Below are 19,620 nucleotides of genomic sequence, written 5' to 3' on the forward strand. Positions count from 1 at the left end.
AACACGGCTGTCAGTGCAAAACAGGGATATTTGTGACCACACACAGCAGTGCAGGGGTCCAGCGAGAGAGGGGGGGGTGGTCAAGCTTTAAGTTGCATCTATAGTTGTTTTTTCTTAACTATTACCTCAAACATGTCGCGGATATTAAACCTAATCAACTGTCATCTGCGGAGAGATTTAGCCGCGTGTCGAGGGATAGCTCGGCTTCCTTTGAGGACCATCTGCTGCACTTCAAGAAAACAAGCTGGGAGAGAGAGGTGAGATCGTGCCATGTTGTTCACATGTGCGCTGGACATTTGATTTAACACGCTTTAGCTGGGCGATTGGTTCTAAATGAGGTTGTTAAACAGCCACAACTAACGTGCAGCGCGTTTAATGCGCGTAAAGTTGTACAGCTGGTTAATTAATGCAACTTCATGCAGAAATGATGAAGTAGTTATGGTGCATGTGTGACTCTCACATGGTCAACATGGTGACTTCAGGATGTCAGCTCTGGTTGCAGGTAGCCTGTGACACAGCATTGTAAACAGACTGCTGAAATGCATGTTGGAGCTGTAAGGACTCACCTGTAATTTTTCTAAATCTTTCTTCAGCGATGCATCCTCAGCTTTGAGAAAGAGGTGGAAGGACACAGCAGACACTGTCATCATTGGTGGGGGATGTGTGGGGACCAGCTTGGCGTATCACCTGGCCAAAGGTGGCATGAAGGACGTGGTGCTGCTGGAGAAGACTGAGCTGACGGCTGGATCCACCTGGCACGCTGTACGTCTGCTATTTTTATTTCTTGAATACAGGGAACGTGAAGGTGTATAAAGTTTGGATGAAGAACCAGGTGATCTGGGTCACATAGTGCCTCTGCATAAGCATATTGTAACACATCCTGCTTTAAGCATGAGTTTTCAGCACATTCCCACTTCCATTCAGATCTGCAACTAACAATTACCATCAGTATTTATTATGTTTGGTACATGAAGTAGTAAAAAGAAAAATGTAGGTCACAACTCCCAGCTGGCCACCAGCATCGTTAGATGATATTTGGTTAGATTTAGGCTGTGACGTCAGGTGACCAAAACTAAATGTTAGTATGTCTAATGCCAAGTTGTGTTGTTAAGTGACCAAAATCCAACGTCTTACAAATGCCAACATTATCTTGAAAAAAATGAGTGACACATTTAATTGATTATGGAAATAGTTACAGATTTAAAAAAAAAAATAAAAAAAAATTATTAACTAATTGATTAATCAGCTAATCATTGCAGCAAAATCCTCTAAATTTAGAAGCTGGATTTTTTTGTTTGTTTTATTTTTGAAAAAAAATACTTGACTGATTAACCAATTTTTATACATTTTCACTTTTTCCCCAATCATATTTGAAAGTTGTGAAATGTGTATTTACAGCGTTTCAGCTTGGATTTCTGTTATATAATAAGGCATTTTCTTGATAATTATAAGCAAAATAAGTATGTCAGTCAGTCCTCTGAATAATATTACAACTGATCACTGAGCATCTAATGATAACAGGAAAGTATGGAGAGGTTCTTCCTTGACAGCCTCCTTTAGTGAAGGTGTTTACAGCCCTTTCTGTTTGTGTCATTCAGTAGTCTCAGTGTATCCACTAAGGGCACCTGTTACAAGTTTTCAAGTCATCTGAGGTCTTGACCTACTTACCATTCTACAACGTCACTCATTCATTTCACTGTGATACTATTAATACACGTTTGACATGTCAGAGGGGGACACTTAACTCTTATTCAGTTACTCTCTTCAACTGAGTTACTGTAGCCTATCCTAGCCTGCATTTATGTGCACTCTGGACACTTATGGGGAATTTTATATGTGTTTTGTTTTTTTGTTTTTTTGTCTGTCTGAGACAACTGAAGCACCTGCAGGGTGTACCATTAAACATTTTTATTTGCATTAGCTGGCTCTACACAGCCTAAATCCCCAGTTAGAGATAACAAATACCAACATGGTGATTATTAACTGTCTTTGTCATCCAGGCTTTCTCCCTCAGATTCTGTGCATGTTACCATCAAGGGGGGCTTTTGGTTCATCATTGACTCTTCTATCGCACATAATGAACTGATCGCGTGCTGTCTAATTCTGCGTCTGAAGAATATCAGAAAATGCTGGCAGAAAATTGCTAAACGTGAATTTACAAGTCAGTGTATTTATTTTACCACTCCATTTATTTCAAACATTACAGCTGCACACTGTGGAGCTCATAAACTTTAAACTTGATGCAGGAGATTTAAATACTTAAAGGAGCAATAAGCGAAATTCATCATTTCTAGATTGAAGGAATTAAAAAATTGCTATGTGAAGAACTAGAGGTGTAATTTCATCTGGAGTATAGCATGACCTCACACACCCTCTCTCTGGCTCAGCCCGCGAGCCAGCTGCTCACTAGGCTAAAACATCGCTCTCACTCACGGAGAAGAGGAGGAACGTTAGCGTTAGCTCCCGGTGTTAGCACTAGCCGAGTCGGCTGCCACCGGCTACTGGAGTAGCTTGCAGCTATGGAGTGCTTCTATCAGCTCTTCTGGTCACTGAGCCTCGCCTCCATCTCAGCAAATATACTACATTTATTACAGGTACCATCATCATTGAAGTAGGCAGGGGAATAGCTAAACACAGCAGAGACCGAGACATCGCTAACTGCTAGACGAGGCAAGTGGGGGGTGGGGGGGTGGAGAGCAGAGGTAGAGGGAGGAGTGGCTCATGACACACTTTGTTTTGGTCTACAGGCAGTGCACAACAGCAAACCTAGCGGTGAAACGATTTCGCTTATTGCTCCTTTAAGAATTGTATTTAGGTCAGATACTGTCCCGTAATGAAAGGTTTGTGGAAATAACTTTTGTTTTTGGTCAAATCAAATTAAGATGAATTTTATTGATTTATTCTAAACTGTAATAAATACCAGAAGAACAAGGACTTTTCTTATCTGTGTTCTATTAGCTGTAATATACAACCTTAGAGACTGGGAGGTTTGATACCACTCCAGAGGACAGACTTTCTTCGTTGTTTAACATGGGATAAGTTGAGAATGAGGTTCATTTGGTGTTTTACTGTCCTGTATATGAGGACATAAGAGATGCACTTTTCATTAAAATGACCTCTTTTTTGTTGATTTGATTAAATGACAATAGATGATTAAAATTATGTAGAGGAACCTTTTTTGTGACAGAATTTGTTTGCTGGGCCTGGGATTGAAGGCAAAGTATTTTGTTTGGGGACTGAACAGTAAAATAACGCGTACTTTGGATTGTTCACTTCAGTGTTAGTGTTTTTCTAATGGTGACTTATAAACCCATAAGGGTTGGGCACATGCTTGTGTGCATGACACAGAATTAAAAATCAAGTCAAATCATACATATCAGGACCAAGCATAAAAACACAATTCAAAGTGGTAAGTTTATGGTATGATGTGAAGGAATAATACTGCATTTCACATGGAAGTAAAGGTCATACTGATCAGTAATAAAACTATTAATGTATGCTATCTGTGATTTTATAGAAGGTTTCTTCCATAGCCAGTGTAGACAAATGGACCAGAGTACAATAGAAACATATTCAGTAGTTCAGTGAGAGCAACAACAACCCTGCAAATAAAATATAACGTTATTCTTGCTCAGATTTTCTGCATCACCAACAAAGTGCATGTAAGTTTTCGTGGCAACATGTTGCATATAGTTTGCTGCACTGTAATTGCATGGCTTTTTTGATGGCATTACTTATGTAACATTATGGCTCAACAAGTTAGCATTTATAACTTATTCCCTCAGTTGCGAATGATGCTATTTCCAAAGGGAGTTGATCAGTGAAAGGTGCTTTTTATTCGATTTCTAGCCCAAACTCACAACGAAAACAGGTTTGTACTAGGATAGTTGTGCAGCATAAGTTACAATGGTGATCTAGGCAGGTTAAAAGGGAGTCCTCTTTGTGACACGGAAAACCTGTAGTCAGTTTAAAGGTTGTGATAAACTTGTAAAAAAAAAAATCTCAATTACCCTTTCTTAATGGTATTTTTTATAGAATAATTAGAGTTGTATTATAATGCTTGGACAAGGTATTACAGCTGCTATAATCAATATTTTTATATTTATAATTGATCAAATTACTAATGTAAAAGGGTTCACTCATGGTGATGAAGAATTACCCCTTAACTCCGCAGCTCCCCTCAGCTCTTCGCAGTGTTTAAGCATCTTTCAGCTCATTGTTTTACTTTTACAGCCCTCAGTTGGTAGAGACCAAAACTGAGATAAAAGGAGGGTGAATATTGGACTTAGGTTGGACACAAACACAAACACAAATGGATGATGTTGCTCTGAGTCTTGCTGGATGTGTAAAAAAGTGATTGACTGATGCTAATACATCAACATAAATATGATGTCAGTGTTGTTGTTTTTTAGTGCCACCGAAATGTTTTAATGCAGCTTCAAGTTGGAGTCTGTGAGTGTTGTACCTTGATGCATGTCCTTTCATGATTTGTTTTGTCTTTCAGGCTGGTTTGACAACATATTACCACCCAGGCATCAACGTTAAAAAAGTCCACTATGACAGCATTAAATTATATGAGAGCCTGGAGGCTGAAACTGGACAGGTGAGATGCCTCGCTTATCTCTCCTAACTTTGATGTAATGATTAAGGTGTGCCTGGTTATCTGTTAATGTATTTATGTATTTGTGTGGTCATTCGTATTGTCTTTTAATCTGCAGGCAGTGGGCCTGCATCAGCCCGGCAGTGTCCGTATTGCTTCAACACCGGCTCGAGTGGATGAGATGAAGTACCAGATGACACGCACACACTGGCATGTGACAGAACAGTACTTCATCGGACCAGAGAAAGTGCACGAACTTTTCCCTCTGCTCGATATAAACAAGGTCTGTGTGAACCATGGAAACGTTACAGAGATTCAAGTCCTTAATTGATAAGTCAATAATGATCATCCGCCACACCGTACCACAACTATCAAACAATCTCCTATACAATGTGTTAGAAGTTCTGCATTCCTGTCCTGGTTTTGCAGGTTTGCATAGTTTGATATTTTGAAAAAATATTCATTGACTTTCTTGGCAAGAGTTAGATGAGAAGGTTGATACCACTCTCATATCTGTTTGTTGGAAATATGAAGGCACAGTCAGAAAGAAAGCAGTGAAGCCACAAAAATGATCAAATAAAAGACAAACCTATTATTATTGTTGTCATTATGTATGTGTGGAGCCATTTTAAATTCTAAATGCTTAAACTGGTTTATTTCTATGAAAAGTATGGTAGACATGTTAGCAGCTAAAAAGTATTCTTGGCAAATATTTCATTTTTAAAGGATATGGAAGTCAGTCAAACCGTGCATTAGTGTGCCAATCCATTTGGAAGATCATAATAAGATATCTCAACAACTACAAACCAGATTTTCATGAATTTTGCTACAAACATTCTTGATCCCCAGAAGATTATTCCCTTTGATTTTATGCATCACTTCCAGGGGGCCATAATGGCAGCTTTTCTCAAACAAAACCTCTAAAAATCATCCAGTATTAGACAGATTGCAGTGAATTTAGCTACAAATAGTCATCATCCCCAGAAGGTAATTTTGTCTGACTTTAGTGTACCCTTCCTCTTTTGTCTGGCAGCACCACAAAGCCAAAATCACCCTTTGTGCACAAGACCTGTCCATGAAATTTACCAGCACAGCTAGACATTCCTGCTCCTCAGAGGAAGAACCCTTTACATGTTTGACTTCCTAGTTTTCCTTTTGCATCACCTTCAGGAAGCCAAATGGCAACTTTTTACATGCAAAAACCTCTTTAAATCATCCAGTATTAGACAGGTTGCCATGAAATATTCATGATCTCCAGAAGATTATTCCCTCTGATTATAGTAAGCATCTGTTCTGTTGTTCATCACCACCTCAAGATTGAAATCACCCTTTGTGTGAGAATTGTCCAAACCGTAAACTGGGTCTAGCACCACTATCCCGCCAAAATTACCCGTTACGCACAAGAATCATCACAAAAACCTTTTCAGATCATCTAATGGTAGGCCGACTGCCATGAAATGCGTAGCACATTAATGCTCACAAGTGGATAAACCCCTTTGGTTAAATAATTATTTGTTTAAATAAAGAACAGGAAATTTGTTGTTATGTTGCTGGTACCGTCCACTTTAGTATTACGAGTGTATAGTGATGAACATTGCAGCTAAGCAAATTTATGACATGTTTGATCAGTTGACTCCTGGCCTTTTAATGTCATCAACTAAAATGAGTGAAACGGAAGGATGGGAATCACTATCTCAGTATTAATAATGATTCATATATGAAAGTTTGTACTTTTTAGATCTTGGCAGGCCTTTACACCCCAGGAGACGGCCACATTGATCCTTACTCTCTGACCATGGCTCTGGCTGCCGGTGCTCGTATGTATGGTGCCCAAATCTACAACCCGGCTCCAGTCACAGCCCTCAAGCCGACTGCTGACGGCAAGTGGGACGTTCAAACTCCTCACGGGACCATCCGCGCAAATCGCATTGTCAATTCATCAGGTTTGTACTTTACATTTCACATTAGCTCTCAAACCAGAGAAATCAAATTTCTTGTGTATTTTTTCTAAAATATTGGAAAATGTTGAAAGTTTCTGCTTTGAGCCATGACACATTTACGGTCTTTAAAGGGGGAAACAACTAGAGCAACATACACACTGCAGTCATACACTTTGTTTTGGGCTTGGATGGGTTTTAGAAGGCATGTAAAATTTAGTATGCATTTTCCTATACTCGTGACAAAAATGTTGGTGTTATGTTTAGCCACATGCTTTACAATATGTGGTATATTAGTCATATTTCCTTCTATTACATAGAATCGTGGAAAAGCTTCATACTACAATGTAACTTTGATGAAGTATTTCTTTTGATATCTGCTGATTAAGTCACAAAGCAGGCACATCCTGAACGGTGTTATCTGTCGACACTTTAGAGAAGGAGAACTTTGCCCATGCAGACCACTGCTTTCAGAGTTCAGGAAAATAAGTGTTTGGCTTGAACTGGGTCATACCAGTTCTGGGGGGATTTTGTTGGCAAAGACTCCTTTCATCCCTGCTGATGTTGCTTGTTTTTCTGTCACGGTTCAGGAATTTGCTTCAGTCTGTCCTCCTATAGAGATTATGTAACATATAGCAACATGTAGGTCATGCATATTTGTTCTTAGTCACCTTTTCTCTGCAGTGACAGTCAGGTTTAAATGAACTAATGCAAATGGGAAATTAAAGAACAACTGCAGTTCAGCCCTAAAGGATACTGTAAAATGCAAACACTTTGTCTCTTCAAATGTTTTAGTACACACCACAAGCAGTAAACTGTGAATACCATTGTTTAACACCCCGCAGAACAAATCGCCTCCAGCTCATTCACATTTTCTTGCTCCATATTTCATCCCTTGAACTTGCACATTCTGTACTCTGGTTGAAGCCAGTCATGTTGCCGGTCCGGCTGGCTTTTTTTTTCCTTTACTGTGTCTGTCAGCCAATCCAAACAGGCCAACAGTTCACATTTCATCCAATCTTGAGGCGGCAGCACATGCACACCTCCTGAAAAAACTGGTTTCCCCTTTTGTTTTAGCATTTTCCTGCATTTTTTACTCATTGATTGAAATGTCAAACTGGTATTACACCTGGGTGTTTGTTGCCCTACAGTAAGATCATGTAATATTTTTTGTCTATATGTCTATATGTGTATTTGGTAAATGTAGGCTTTGCAAGTACAGACTGAGGCGTGTCCCTTATGATTTAAAGACTGACAACAGATGCAGGGCTGCAGAAATAACCCCCATAACAAATCCCACATTACAAGGAAGAAAACAGCTCCCAAGAAACAGCAGGAACGTCAGTCTTTTTTTGATGCTTTGTGCTCATGTTATTGTTTAAAACCCATCCCCCACAAGCTACTGTTTTGTTGCGCTTGCATAACACTAACCATCTTATCCTGTGTTCTTTCTTGGCCTTTAAAAAAATGACATACTTTATCTTTCCCATTCTCTGCTGCCACCCCCACAGAGCCTTGTCCAGAACCTTAACCGTTTCTTTTCTACAGTCAACATCTTATTTTCACAAATTCTGCTCACTGTTGAAACTATGGCAACGTCTGGAATGCAGGCTGAACCCCCTCTGCCCAATAAAGTAACCCGCTGATCAATGAGGGACTAAAGGTCAAAGGTCATAGTTTCCCTGAAATTTAACCCTATAGGATCAGTCTCCACATATAAGTGTAACTCACTGTGGGGAGAAAGACAATGTTTTGACCATTGTGTGAGCTACACTTTTTAAACCTACAAACCAAGAAATGTTACCAATAATAGGCTTTAGTGTAGTGGTTCCTACTGGATGTTGTTTAACACTGTTAGTTATAGAAATGGTGTTTGTCATTTTTTCATGCAGTGTAGGTAGGTTTGGTCATGTCTGCAATTGTGCTACCACTTGGAATAGCAGCTGGATGTTACAACAATTTAGCCATTCTTTTTTGCCAACTATTTCAAACCATTTATCTATTGTGCCTAGTTTCAGCTGACTCCCTACTTTTAACTGTATATTTCAACCTTGTATTGTCACTTTTTGACAACTATTTCCACCATTTATTCTTAACTCTTAGCTAACTATTTGAACAGTTACTTAATTACTTTTAGGTGTCTATTTCAGCTGTGTATCATTATGTTTCCCTACCTATGTCGACCATTTATTCTTCAATTTTAACTAATTATTTAAATAATTAGTCCATTATTTTTAGCTATTTGTTTCAATCGTGCATCATTACTTTTCTTGAACTATTTCAAGTGTTTATCCATTACTTTTGGCTAACTATTTCAACAGTCACTCCATTACGTTAAGGTATCTATTTCTACTTTGTAGTGTTACTTTTTACTACCTACTTCGACCATTTATCCATTACACCTAGTTTTAGCTAACTATTTAACAATTTATTAATTACTTTTAGCTGTATATTTCAAATGTGTATTGTTACTTTTCACCAACTATTTCAACCATTTATCCAGTACTTTTAGCAATTATTTAAACAGTCACTCCATTTCATTCAGGTGTCTATTTCAACTGTGTATTGTACTTTTGACCACCAGTTTCAACCATTTATACATTACATTGAGCAAGCTATTTTGACAGTTTGTCTGCTAAATACTTGAAGTGTTAATCTATTACTTTTATCTGCTCGCCTGCTAACCAGCTTTCACACTGTAAATCACAACATGTGGTGCTCAGGAGTTACAGCTGATTGACTGTGTTGATAGATAAAGTTACAATCAAATCACAATTTCAATTTCTGTTTTGTCATATTAATCGAGCTTCTTCGCAATCTTTCTACGTACCCCTGGCAATGAACTGCAGAATTACCCCTGGTTTGGTACCACTGCTTTAGTCTGTGACCACCTGAAAACATTTTTACCTGATTGTTATAAGTTAATATTCCTAAACAGAGAACATACAGACTTCAATAGTGTGGACGGCTGATGTGGACATAGTGTAACTTGTTTTAAAGGTTGTTTTATTTTGGTGAACTTGTTGACTCATCACTATTCCTGGGTAAGCCAGTGAATTGGCCCTGTGCGCCTGGTAAACAGGCTCCTCTGCAGCCCAGCTCCTGCATAAACTGCCTGGGACCTTATCTGGATGTTGTGTGCATGCACCCCCACCCCATCCCTCATCATGAGATTAAAGTTCACATATGGTGCACATACAGAGAACATAAAGAGTAAACGTGGTTCAGTTAATAGGCTGCAGACTCGCATGCAATTAAACAAGTAACCCCATTTGGAATATAATGTATTTCAAGTGGGGATTAGATTTAAGTTAAATTAGTGTTAATAAGAGTCACTCTTGCAACACATAAGCTAAAAACGGCAGCAGTTAAAGACACCCAGGTCACAGCGGCCGGATTGGCACAAGGTCCTCATTGATCTTTGTTCAGTCCACATGTCCAACTTATAGACTCAGCACAGCATATTTGTTGTGTGACTGTTAATATCTGAACTGGCTGTTGAACACAGTGGAACATTTACACAAGTTACATAATGACCATAACTGTTAAATCTCTGAGGCTGTTCTCACAGACGCGTCAGCTGGCGTCGTATAGAAAACACATATGATGTTGGTGGTTTGGCTCGAGGCAGCGCAGTATGCTGTAACTGTTTTGAGTGTACACAATGTACATTTAACTTTTCATCAAACCACTCCAATTTATATGTGCTTTATAAGTTCCTGTGCTTTTTGTTTTTTGTTCTATTTTGTTATAAATGCCAGGATGTTAAAAAAAACAAAAAACTCAGGAGATCTTTGTGGTGATTACAAAAAGTTCTCCTCTTCAAATAGCTTTAATTTCTCTTTGTTTGTTTTTTGTTTTTTTATCCATCTGTCTGGGTACTGGGGGTCTACTGTGTTGTTGTTGCTGGTTGTGTTTGTGCTTATTTCTGAATGATCTCATCGTACACTTTCAAATCTCAGCCTTAAAGCTGAAATACATAGGGCATGGATGAGACGCATCACATAGGCAGGGCGGTGCAAGGTTTTTAACCTGCCACACCGACTCCGTCTTTGTACCACGTGTTTGCTGCCAGCTTCATTGTTTGTGTGTTGGGTTTTGCCAAGTAATGCAGAATGTAGTTGGTAATGCAGGGTTTGAAAGCGTTGGCTGTATTAACTGCTACTGAATTGATTAACTGGGTCATTTTAAATACAGAGTGCATTGAACTGATTGGCTCATTTGAATGTAAAATGTACAACAACCCACAAGGTTGGTCTGCTGCTTCACATTGCCTCTGGTACAATGAGGTATTTATTTCAGTCATTTGTACTTGTATTTTACACAGTGCTATGTAACCTAGTGTTTACCTGTTGGTGGGTCGCATGGCTGAGCATAAAAAACAAACAAACAGCTGCATAAAAATGATCTTGAGCCGCACAGTGCCAGTGCAGTTATGGTATGTGTCCACAGGATCCGTTTTTTCCACGCTTCACATTCATTGTCTATGTAAGCAGCTGTGCAGTGCACTCCAGTAGTGCAGCATTGTGTTTCAAGAGACAGGGGGTCTGTCTGTCATTTACATAAAGCCAAATCTGGGCTATAAATGCACATCATGGGCATCCAGCGTGTCTCACCTCCTCTAATGGCACGCCTAGTGACACACCCATCATGCGCCCAATGCTGGGAAACAGTTTCAGTGGTCAGTGTAGCAACGTCAGTTGATTATAATGGAAGCACAGTGCCATGCTCTATGCATTTTGGCCGTTAAAATCACAGGATGGTGCATGTGACCTGTCCTGAATACATTTTTTAACCTACTGGTATAACCTCTTTTATTAAAGGGTCAATTCAGCTACACTTGGTGTTCACCTAAACATATTTTCTGATTTACCCCTGGTGGCTCTACAGATAGATGGAACTACTTTCTACTGAAGAAATAGTCCTATCAAAACACCATATGTTTTGGGTTTTGTTCTGTCAGTCTGTCATAAAGGTGAGATCACATAACACCAGCTAGTAAATCACATGCTATTCATGGACAGTAAAGTCTTTGTGTATAGGAATGCATGTGTCACAAATCACAGTCCTCAATCATTACAAAGTACTTGCACACTTTGAAATCTTATTAACAGGTGTGTTGGATCAAAAACTGTTGACTGCAGGAAAATCAGTTTCTTACACACCTTTGATTACTTGTTGCCGCTTTCTAATGCATTCACTTTATAAAATGAGCACAGGTAATAAACATTGTGCAGGAGTTCTTGGTTGTTTCTGACAAATCCAAAATGATTATTAGTGTTATTTAAATTTCTTGTGTTTTCGGTCTGTCTGGTAGCATTATATCTCAAGAGACAACAACAGTAATTAAAAATCTGTTGGTCTGATCATGGTCTGTTAGGGAATAATTTTTCCTGTTGATTCAGCAGCTACCTTTTTCTACCAATGGTGTAAGAGGGGTGTTGCAGGGGGTGTAACTTCTTACAAACAAACACATTTATTCATCACCAACAGGAGACATAAACTTTATGTTAAAGGCCCTATAAACAACTGAGGCAATGGAGAACATACCGTAACAGCCCTGCTACTTTGCCAAGAGACTGGTACAGTGGAAGCAGCAAGGAACAGTTTGACATTTTGGGAAATTTGCTTTCTTGGCAAGAACTAGACGAGACGATAGACATCACACACATATACCTAGTGTGGAAACAGCTACAGTAACGTGGCTCTGTCACACAAGTGCACTTGTTATTTTTTACACTTTAGTTTTTGTACAGATAAAAAAAAAAAAGACAGGAATAAGAAAATGTCTCAATTAATGAGATTTGGAGCTGCCGGTTGCAAGATTTTGTTACCTTTGGACAGAGACAGGTCATTAAGATGAGCAACCACATGTGTCATGTTATCAGTGATGTCAGGTGTGCATGTACAGCAATCAGTACCCACAATGTGACAATGTGTGTTAGTGTTAGTGTCAGTGTTGTCACGTGTCTGAAGTGTTGGTTGGCTTTTTTCTTGTTGTTTCTACCTTTACCGCAGTTTCTTGCCCAATGTCCCTTTTTGCCGCACTTGAAACAATGGTCATTGTCTTTGCGCTCCCCTTTCCACTTTCCTCTCCGTCCCCCCTCCAATTCCTGGAGTTGGGCCAGCTGCAGTGTAGCGGTGAGGCGGTCCTTTCTCTCCGGCTTCCTTATCGCTTCCTCTTCTTTCTGACGTTGGAGTTCAGCCTTCTGACGCTGGAGTTCAGCCTCTGCGCCTACTGCGTTTCGCTCAATGTCCACAAGATTAGCTGTTGGCCATGTGAGGAAAACCCGGCGAACTATGTCCGCGATCTCTGGTTTCATTCCGTTTAGGAAGAGTAGACGCAGTTGAGTTGCGTGTCTTTCACCCTCTTTCCCCTCAACTTCGAGTTTGGTCAGTCCACCATACTGCATCGCTGCTTGTCTCAGGCGGTATAGATAAGCAGAGACAGTCTCATCTGCATCCTGCTTAACCGCCACCATTTTTCCCCAGTCTAAATGAACAGGGAACTCTGTTTTCAATCTTCTCAACAGCCGAAGAACAATGTCTCTGTAAGCAGCGTTGTCAGAGTTCATATACTCATGGTGGACCAGCCTGGCATTTACATGTTCTGGGAACACATCAGCCACCTTGTGCCAATCATTTTTCATGTACCGTGATAGCATTCGTCTCAGTTCATCAATGGTCGGTCTGTGCTGTTGAATCAACACCAGCAGTTGATCTCCAAATTTCTCTCCTCCCTCTATCATGTGTGGCAGAGTCGCCATGGCCTCACACATGTCACTCATCAGCCATGGTCTGTACACGAGTTGTGTCTCCCCATTCCCACCTGCCACCTCCAGCATAGGAGCAGTCACCTTTTCCTTCTGCTCCTCTTGCTCCTCTCGCTCATCTCCTTCTTTGAAAGCTTTTCCGCTGCGCAGGGCTGAGGCGGAGGCAGGATCCGGCTGCGATGGCACATCGCGGCTTCCTTTCCGTGAAGGTTTCTTAATGGGTTTTCTCTCTACACTTGGCGCTGATTCAGAGAGGCCAGCTGCTCCCTCCGGTTCGTGGTGTTCAACATACGGTGGGGGCCATACAGGTGGAGCCGAGTCGAGGTCCAAATCCAGCTTCGAACACTGCGCCGGGAAACCTTTGGGGCCTTGCCTATACTTGGCTTCTCTCATCCAACTTCTAAAAGCTGACCAATCTGCCTGGAACTTGACCTTTCCTCCAGACTTCCCTTTTACACCCTTTCTCTCTCAGTCTGTCAACCTCACCTCTAAAGCCTCCAGCTGTTTGACACTCAGGCTGCCTGTTCTCGGGAAACAACACTTGTTGACCCACAGATCTAACTGGGCCACGCTCTCCTTTCCATAATTAATCTCCATGAACCTCACGTTGGGAGCGCCATAATCAGGCTCAATGTTCCCCCTTGAGGCTTTGCTCTTTCCAGATCCCATTGTAATCAAACTCTCAGTTTTCTTAGCAGTATCAAAAGTAAATCAAATTTGTGGAAATGAAAATTTAACAAAAAACAATCAATGAAAAATTCACTATTGAAGCAAAAATCAATATCAAAAAATGCACAAACTTATCACTTCTAAAGACTTTTTTTTTTTTACCTTTACCCGAAAACGCGCACGACTTGCAAAAAGGAAATAAAAGAAAATACGCTTCACTCACTCTGCCTGTTCCACTCTGATAGCAAGTGTCTCTACTTCTCCTTTAACCCAGACAGCTTCTCACCACCCTTTCTTCCGCCTTTAATGGCTGAAATAATCAGGTGTCGTTTTAGGTTTGTAACCTACACTACTTCTATAGGTCCCTGACCTAAACCGAGCTCTCCACTTTTCCTGCACTCAGCTTCCCAGAAACGGTGCCTGGCACGTCTGCCAACCTATCTCAGTAGGTGGAAAAGATTTTTTCTGCGCAGTTCTCAAAACTCACCAGGAAAGACAGGGAGGTGTTGACAGCCACCAAGTTCTTTGGACCCCAACGGTGAAGGGAATCCCGGTTCTCTAGATGTCAGGCCCTCTTCTCAACCTTCCTTTGTGGGGAAGTTTGAGGTTGTAAGAGCCTCAGCTTTTGCTGTGCGCACAGTCTTCACACCTTCAGTCCAGAATTCCAGAATCCGCTCACAGATGAGGTCCCTTCGTGGTCGCCAGTTTGGTGGTGGCAAAACAACTTTGGTCTATTTAATAAACAGTTTAAAGAAAAAGTCTTCACAAGTCGTCTGTCTTTCTTGAGTTTTCATAAGTATTCATGAATGGAGTCACACACATACAACCGCATGAACAGTCAGTCAGTAAGTGCCTCGATGTTCTTCAGCTATGCTATCTTTATAGTTCCCAAAACACATGCATGTCAATAGTCAAAACATATAGCACGCAGGTGGTTCTGCAGTAAGCATCCCTGAGACACAACATCTCTTGAGGCCCACAAGGACACTTGTTGTTGGAGCCTCCCTGGCTCGTAATCTTTAACCTGCTTCCATTTGGCCCCTGCTTTATATCACACTGCTGTCACAGTAGGGGTTAAATGAGCAACACATATCATTAGGTTAGAAGTTCAGTTTCATCAAAACAAGTAACCTTAGAACACGGGTATACATTACATGCAGAACATATTATAGGTTAAATATGGTTAAATACCAGAATTTTCCATCACAATACCATCTCTGTTGGTTTTTCAGGTTTCTGGGCCCGGGAGGTGGGCAACATGATTGGTTTTGAACATCCCACCATCCCAGTGCATCACCAGTATGTAGTGACTGCAACGGTACCAGAGGTGAAGGCTCTGAAGAAGGAGCTGGCTGTCATCAGGGACCTTGAGGCCTCTTATTACTTGCGTCAGGAAAGAGACGGCCTCCTGTTTGGCCCTTATGAAAAGATGGAAAAGATGGTGCTGCAGGACTCCTGGGTCAGAGATGGAGTGCCTCCAGGTCTGTCGCTGTGCATACAGAATCATCTGAAAATCTTTCGATTTTTTTATTTCTTTCGACTAACCATTTTTGTTTCTGTGTGGCTGTTGCAGGTTTCGGTAAGGAGCTGTTTGAGTCGGATCTTGACAGGATAATGGAGCATGTTGAGATGGCTATGGAGATGGTCCCTGTGCTGAAGAAAGCTGACATCATCAACATAGTGTCTGGACCCATCACATACACCCCTGACCTGCTGCCCATGGTCGGACCACACCAAGGAGTTCGCAACTACTGGACAGCCATTGGCTTTGGGTATGTGATTGGGCAGTTGGTTGGTAGATAGTTTCAAGAGGACAGATTCATCATGTAAAGCTTTGGACTATTTTCAGGTACGGGATCATCCATGCTGGTGGTATTGGTAAGTTCCTGAGTGACTGGATAAGGAATGGAGAACCTCCTTACGACCTGATTGAATGTGACCCCAACCGCTACGGCAAATGGGCTGACGTGCCATTCATGTGCGCCAAAGCTCGAGAGTCCTATGGCTTCAACAATGTGGGTAAGAAGAATGCAAAACAATCACACATTCATCGGATAACGCCCTCTACAACAATAATAATAATAAAAATAAGCCTGTGAAACTACCGCAACAAAGTGTTTCACACACAAGGACAAATAAAATAAAACAGGAAAACAATCAAATACAGTTCAGTCAGTAAGTAACATTAAAACTGCTAAAATAGACACAGATCAAATAACTAAGACAAAGCCAGATGGTAAAAGTGAGTCTTGAGAGACGATTTAAAAGAGGGCAGTGAATTTCCTAGTGTAGGCTCTTCCAAAGGGTTGGAGCCTTAACAGTAAAAATACTGTATATAGTAAATACCCTGTCACCCTTAGTCTTCAGCCTTGGCTGTGGAATAGCTAACAGGGCCTTATCATAGGGCTTCAGATGGTGAGTAGTAATTTAGAAGCTCAGCCAGATACCTCGGTGCCATACCATGCAGGGCCTTTAAAAGTCAAGACTAAAATTTTAAAATCAGTACTTAGACAGGCAGCCAGTGATGGGAAGCTTATATAAGGGAGTTATGATCATGCCTGCGTGATTTGTTTAAAAGTCTGGAAGGCGCGTTTTGGACACCCTGAAGTTGTGTAATCATGTTCTGACTAAGGTACGTAAACACAGCATTACAATAATCCAGACAAGATGTGATAAAAGTGTGAATAACATTTTGAGTATCATTAACATTAATAAAATATCTAATTCTAGAGATATTTCTCAAATGGAAAAAATTTGGTGGAACTATTTTTTTAACATGGGTCGCAAGATTATACTAAGGTTCTGAACAGTAGGTACAAAATGTTGAGCTAGATTACTTTTTAACTGTTTATTATGTCGGCTTCTCCAGTTGGTTACCCAAAGGAGGAGCGCTTCTGCGGTCGACCAACCTACCGAACAAGTGGCGTTTATGAGCTGCTGAAAGACAAAGCATCCATGGGCTTTCACGCTGGCTGGGAGCAACCTCACTGGTTCTACAAACCTGGAGATGACACTGGATATAAGTAAGGCATCCAGTTGACTACAATAGCCATCATACACCAACTGGAACAAAATGTTCTCCAACTCATTTTAGCCATTGTTTGGTAACTGCTGTTTATTTAATTGCAAACTGCTGTTTCAACCCTTTAATTAGCCATCAATCACATATTCCTTCCCTGGAGCCACACCACTTTCACGTTCCTGATTTACAGTACTCTCTCATCTCTGTGGAGAAAGATGGAGAATATAGTGATGACTCTTGAGTATTCAGCAGTGCATATAGAGGACGTCCTGCTGGCGATGCATGCTTGTTAGAATAAATGTTTAAGGACACAGTGTTCTTGGCACAAAGCACAAACACATGTTCTCATACAGTGATCCCTCCCTTTCAGGAGACGAGTTTACCACACATAATCTAACTGAGCAGCAGCACAAGAGAAGCATTGAGATAGTTAGATACCACACCGGGAAAGGACAGCTGCTAGCATTAAACAACACATGCAGATTACTGGCAGTAGCTGCATTTGACACACCTTCACAATGTGCAGGAGCTCAGTCTGTAAATATGCGCCGTTACATTGTTTATATACCGACCCATCACAAATTTCTTGCCATAATCCCAGCGGCTGTTTGGAGTCTTGCCAAACCTGTGAGTGTAGAAACCAGTGGCATGCTCAGGAAAGCATAATTGGCTCATATCTGTGACACAGAGGTTTGTCATTGTGTAAATATTAAAGCTGCAATCATCTTGCTAAGCAACTTTCTTTTTTTGCTGTGTTGTCTTTTTTAGGCACACTATTGGTATGGTTAGGGAATGGCAGTTCTTACTGGTTGGTCCAACAATTTGCTCCAGACTTAGATATCTTAACTACTATTGGATGCATTACCATGAAAATTTGTTCAGGCATTCATTGTTTTCAGAGGAGGAATCCTTATGACTTTGGTGATCCTCTTAGTTTTTCTCTAATGCAGTCAGTTTGCAGTTTTTCTCTACTGCAAGCACCCGCTCACAGAGCTTTTAGTGTGGCTGTAGACTGTCTTGTTGATATGCTGTAATAGTTTTTTGAGTCTTCAAACAATGTTTTTTTATACTTCCACATTAGTATTGCTTTATGCTATGAAGCCAATAAAAAAGAACCAGTGAGAAAAAAGTTGTCAATAAAAACATAGTCATTAAAACAACAGATATAAAGCAATCACTGACTTTTGTGTTCAGGCCCAGTTTCCGACGCACCAACTGGTTCGGACCAGTTGGCAGAGAGTGCAAGCTGGTGATGGAGAAGGTGGGAGTGATCGACCTGACGCCTTTTGGCAAGTTCGTAGTGAAGGGCAAGGACTCGCACAAGCTGCTGGACCGACTGTTTGCTAACACCATGCCCAAGGTTGAGCACATGTACACTTTATCCACATCAGTGTGAGTTGTTTGAAGGACATGCCAATCTCAGACTCATTATCCTTCTATCTGCTGTCTTTTTTAGGTGGGCCTGACTAATATCAGCCACATGTTGACACCTGCTGGGAGAGTCTTTGCTGAGGTCACCATCACCCAGCTGGCACCCGGAGAGTTCTTGCTCATCACAGGCTCAGGATCAGAGGGACATGACCTCAGGTGAAACTGTCTACATAAGCTTCATCTCACTGAATAGCAGTAGCCAAGTTTGCTTTCATAATTGTACCTGCAGCAGTGTATTGTAACTAAGTACATTTACTCAAGTATTGTGCTTGAGTACAAACACATCATACCTGTGCTTCACTTGAGTATTTCCATTTTATGCTACTTTATACTTTTGATACTCTACATTTCAGAGCGAAATATTGTACCTTGTAAGTCACATCATTTATCTGACAGCTTTAGTCATGAATTACTTCTTACATAAACACAAACAAACAAACACATGATGCAGTTCTATATTACCAATCTACCTAGTGCTATGCAAAGTAACTAAAATTAGCTGCACATTGATGAACTCCAACATTAAAATCCACTTATATGTATTCATTAGCAATAAAATAGGATAATATAATATTCTAGAATAGTGTATCACTTCGAAAGGAGCCATTCTATATAATGAGCACTTTTACTTTTGATGTTTTAAATTACATCATGCTGATAATACTTTTGTACTTTTACTTAAAGGTCCAGTGTGTACTGTTCAGGGGGATCTCAATTTCAATCAATAAATCAATTTATTTATAAAGCCCAATATCACAAATCACAATTTGCCTCACAGGGCTTTACAGCATACGACATCCCTCTGTCCTTAGGACCCTCACAGCGGATATGAGATGAAAATTTGGTATTCGATATTCGTTTTTTTATTTACTTTTTTTTTTTTTTTTTAAACATATTTTTTTTTTTGGTGCTAAATGTAGTCTTTTTTTTTTTTAACGGCTGCGGACTGTCACCTGCTCAACGTATCAGTACCTTTGGATGCCATGACAGTAATAGCCAATAATGTCAAAATATCATTTAGAGACCGATTTAACAGACGATCACTGCTGCCCGACCCGCAGGTCCATTTGCGGGTCCCGTGGGTTACGGGTTGACCCGCGCATCACTACTCAGCTCAGTCTATAAGGCTGTACACACAACAGTAAGGCTATAGACATTATATTCTATTCAGGCCGGCAGAACCAGCAG

General features: G+C 40.6%; 1 protein-coding gene across 1 annotated transcript in view; it reads left to right on the forward strand.

Annotated features, from left to right (window-relative positions):
• Positions 1-17: 17 nt before the first annotated feature.
• Positions 18-19,620, forward strand: part of dmgdh (dimethylglycine dehydrogenase) — a 27,729-nt gene continuing 8,126 nt past the window's right edge. The window contains exons 1-11 of the mRNA XM_050052353.1: positions 18-257; positions 594-762; positions 4,505-4,603; positions 4,719-4,883; positions 6,339-6,543; positions 15,212-15,460; positions 15,553-15,751; positions 15,829-15,998; positions 16,849-17,002; positions 18,196-18,361; positions 18,458-18,588. Of these exons, the coding sequence (XP_049908310.1) occupies positions 133-257; positions 594-762; positions 4,505-4,603; positions 4,719-4,883; positions 6,339-6,543; positions 15,212-15,460; positions 15,553-15,751; positions 15,829-15,998; positions 16,849-17,002; positions 18,196-18,361; positions 18,458-18,588 (1,832 nt within the window). The 5' untranslated portion in view covers positions 18-132. The remainder of the gene's footprint in view (positions 258-593; positions 763-4,504; positions 4,604-4,718; positions 4,884-6,338; positions 6,544-15,211; positions 15,461-15,552; positions 15,752-15,828; positions 15,999-16,848; positions 17,003-18,195; positions 18,362-18,457; positions 18,589-19,620) is intronic.

The sequence above is a fragment of the Epinephelus moara genome, chromosome 9, assembly GCF_006386435.1.
Source record: "Epinephelus moara isolate mb chromosome 9, YSFRI_EMoa_1.0, whole genome shotgun sequence".
NCBI classification, from domain to species: Eukaryota; Metazoa; Chordata; class Actinopteri; order Perciformes; family Serranidae; genus Epinephelus; species Epinephelus moara.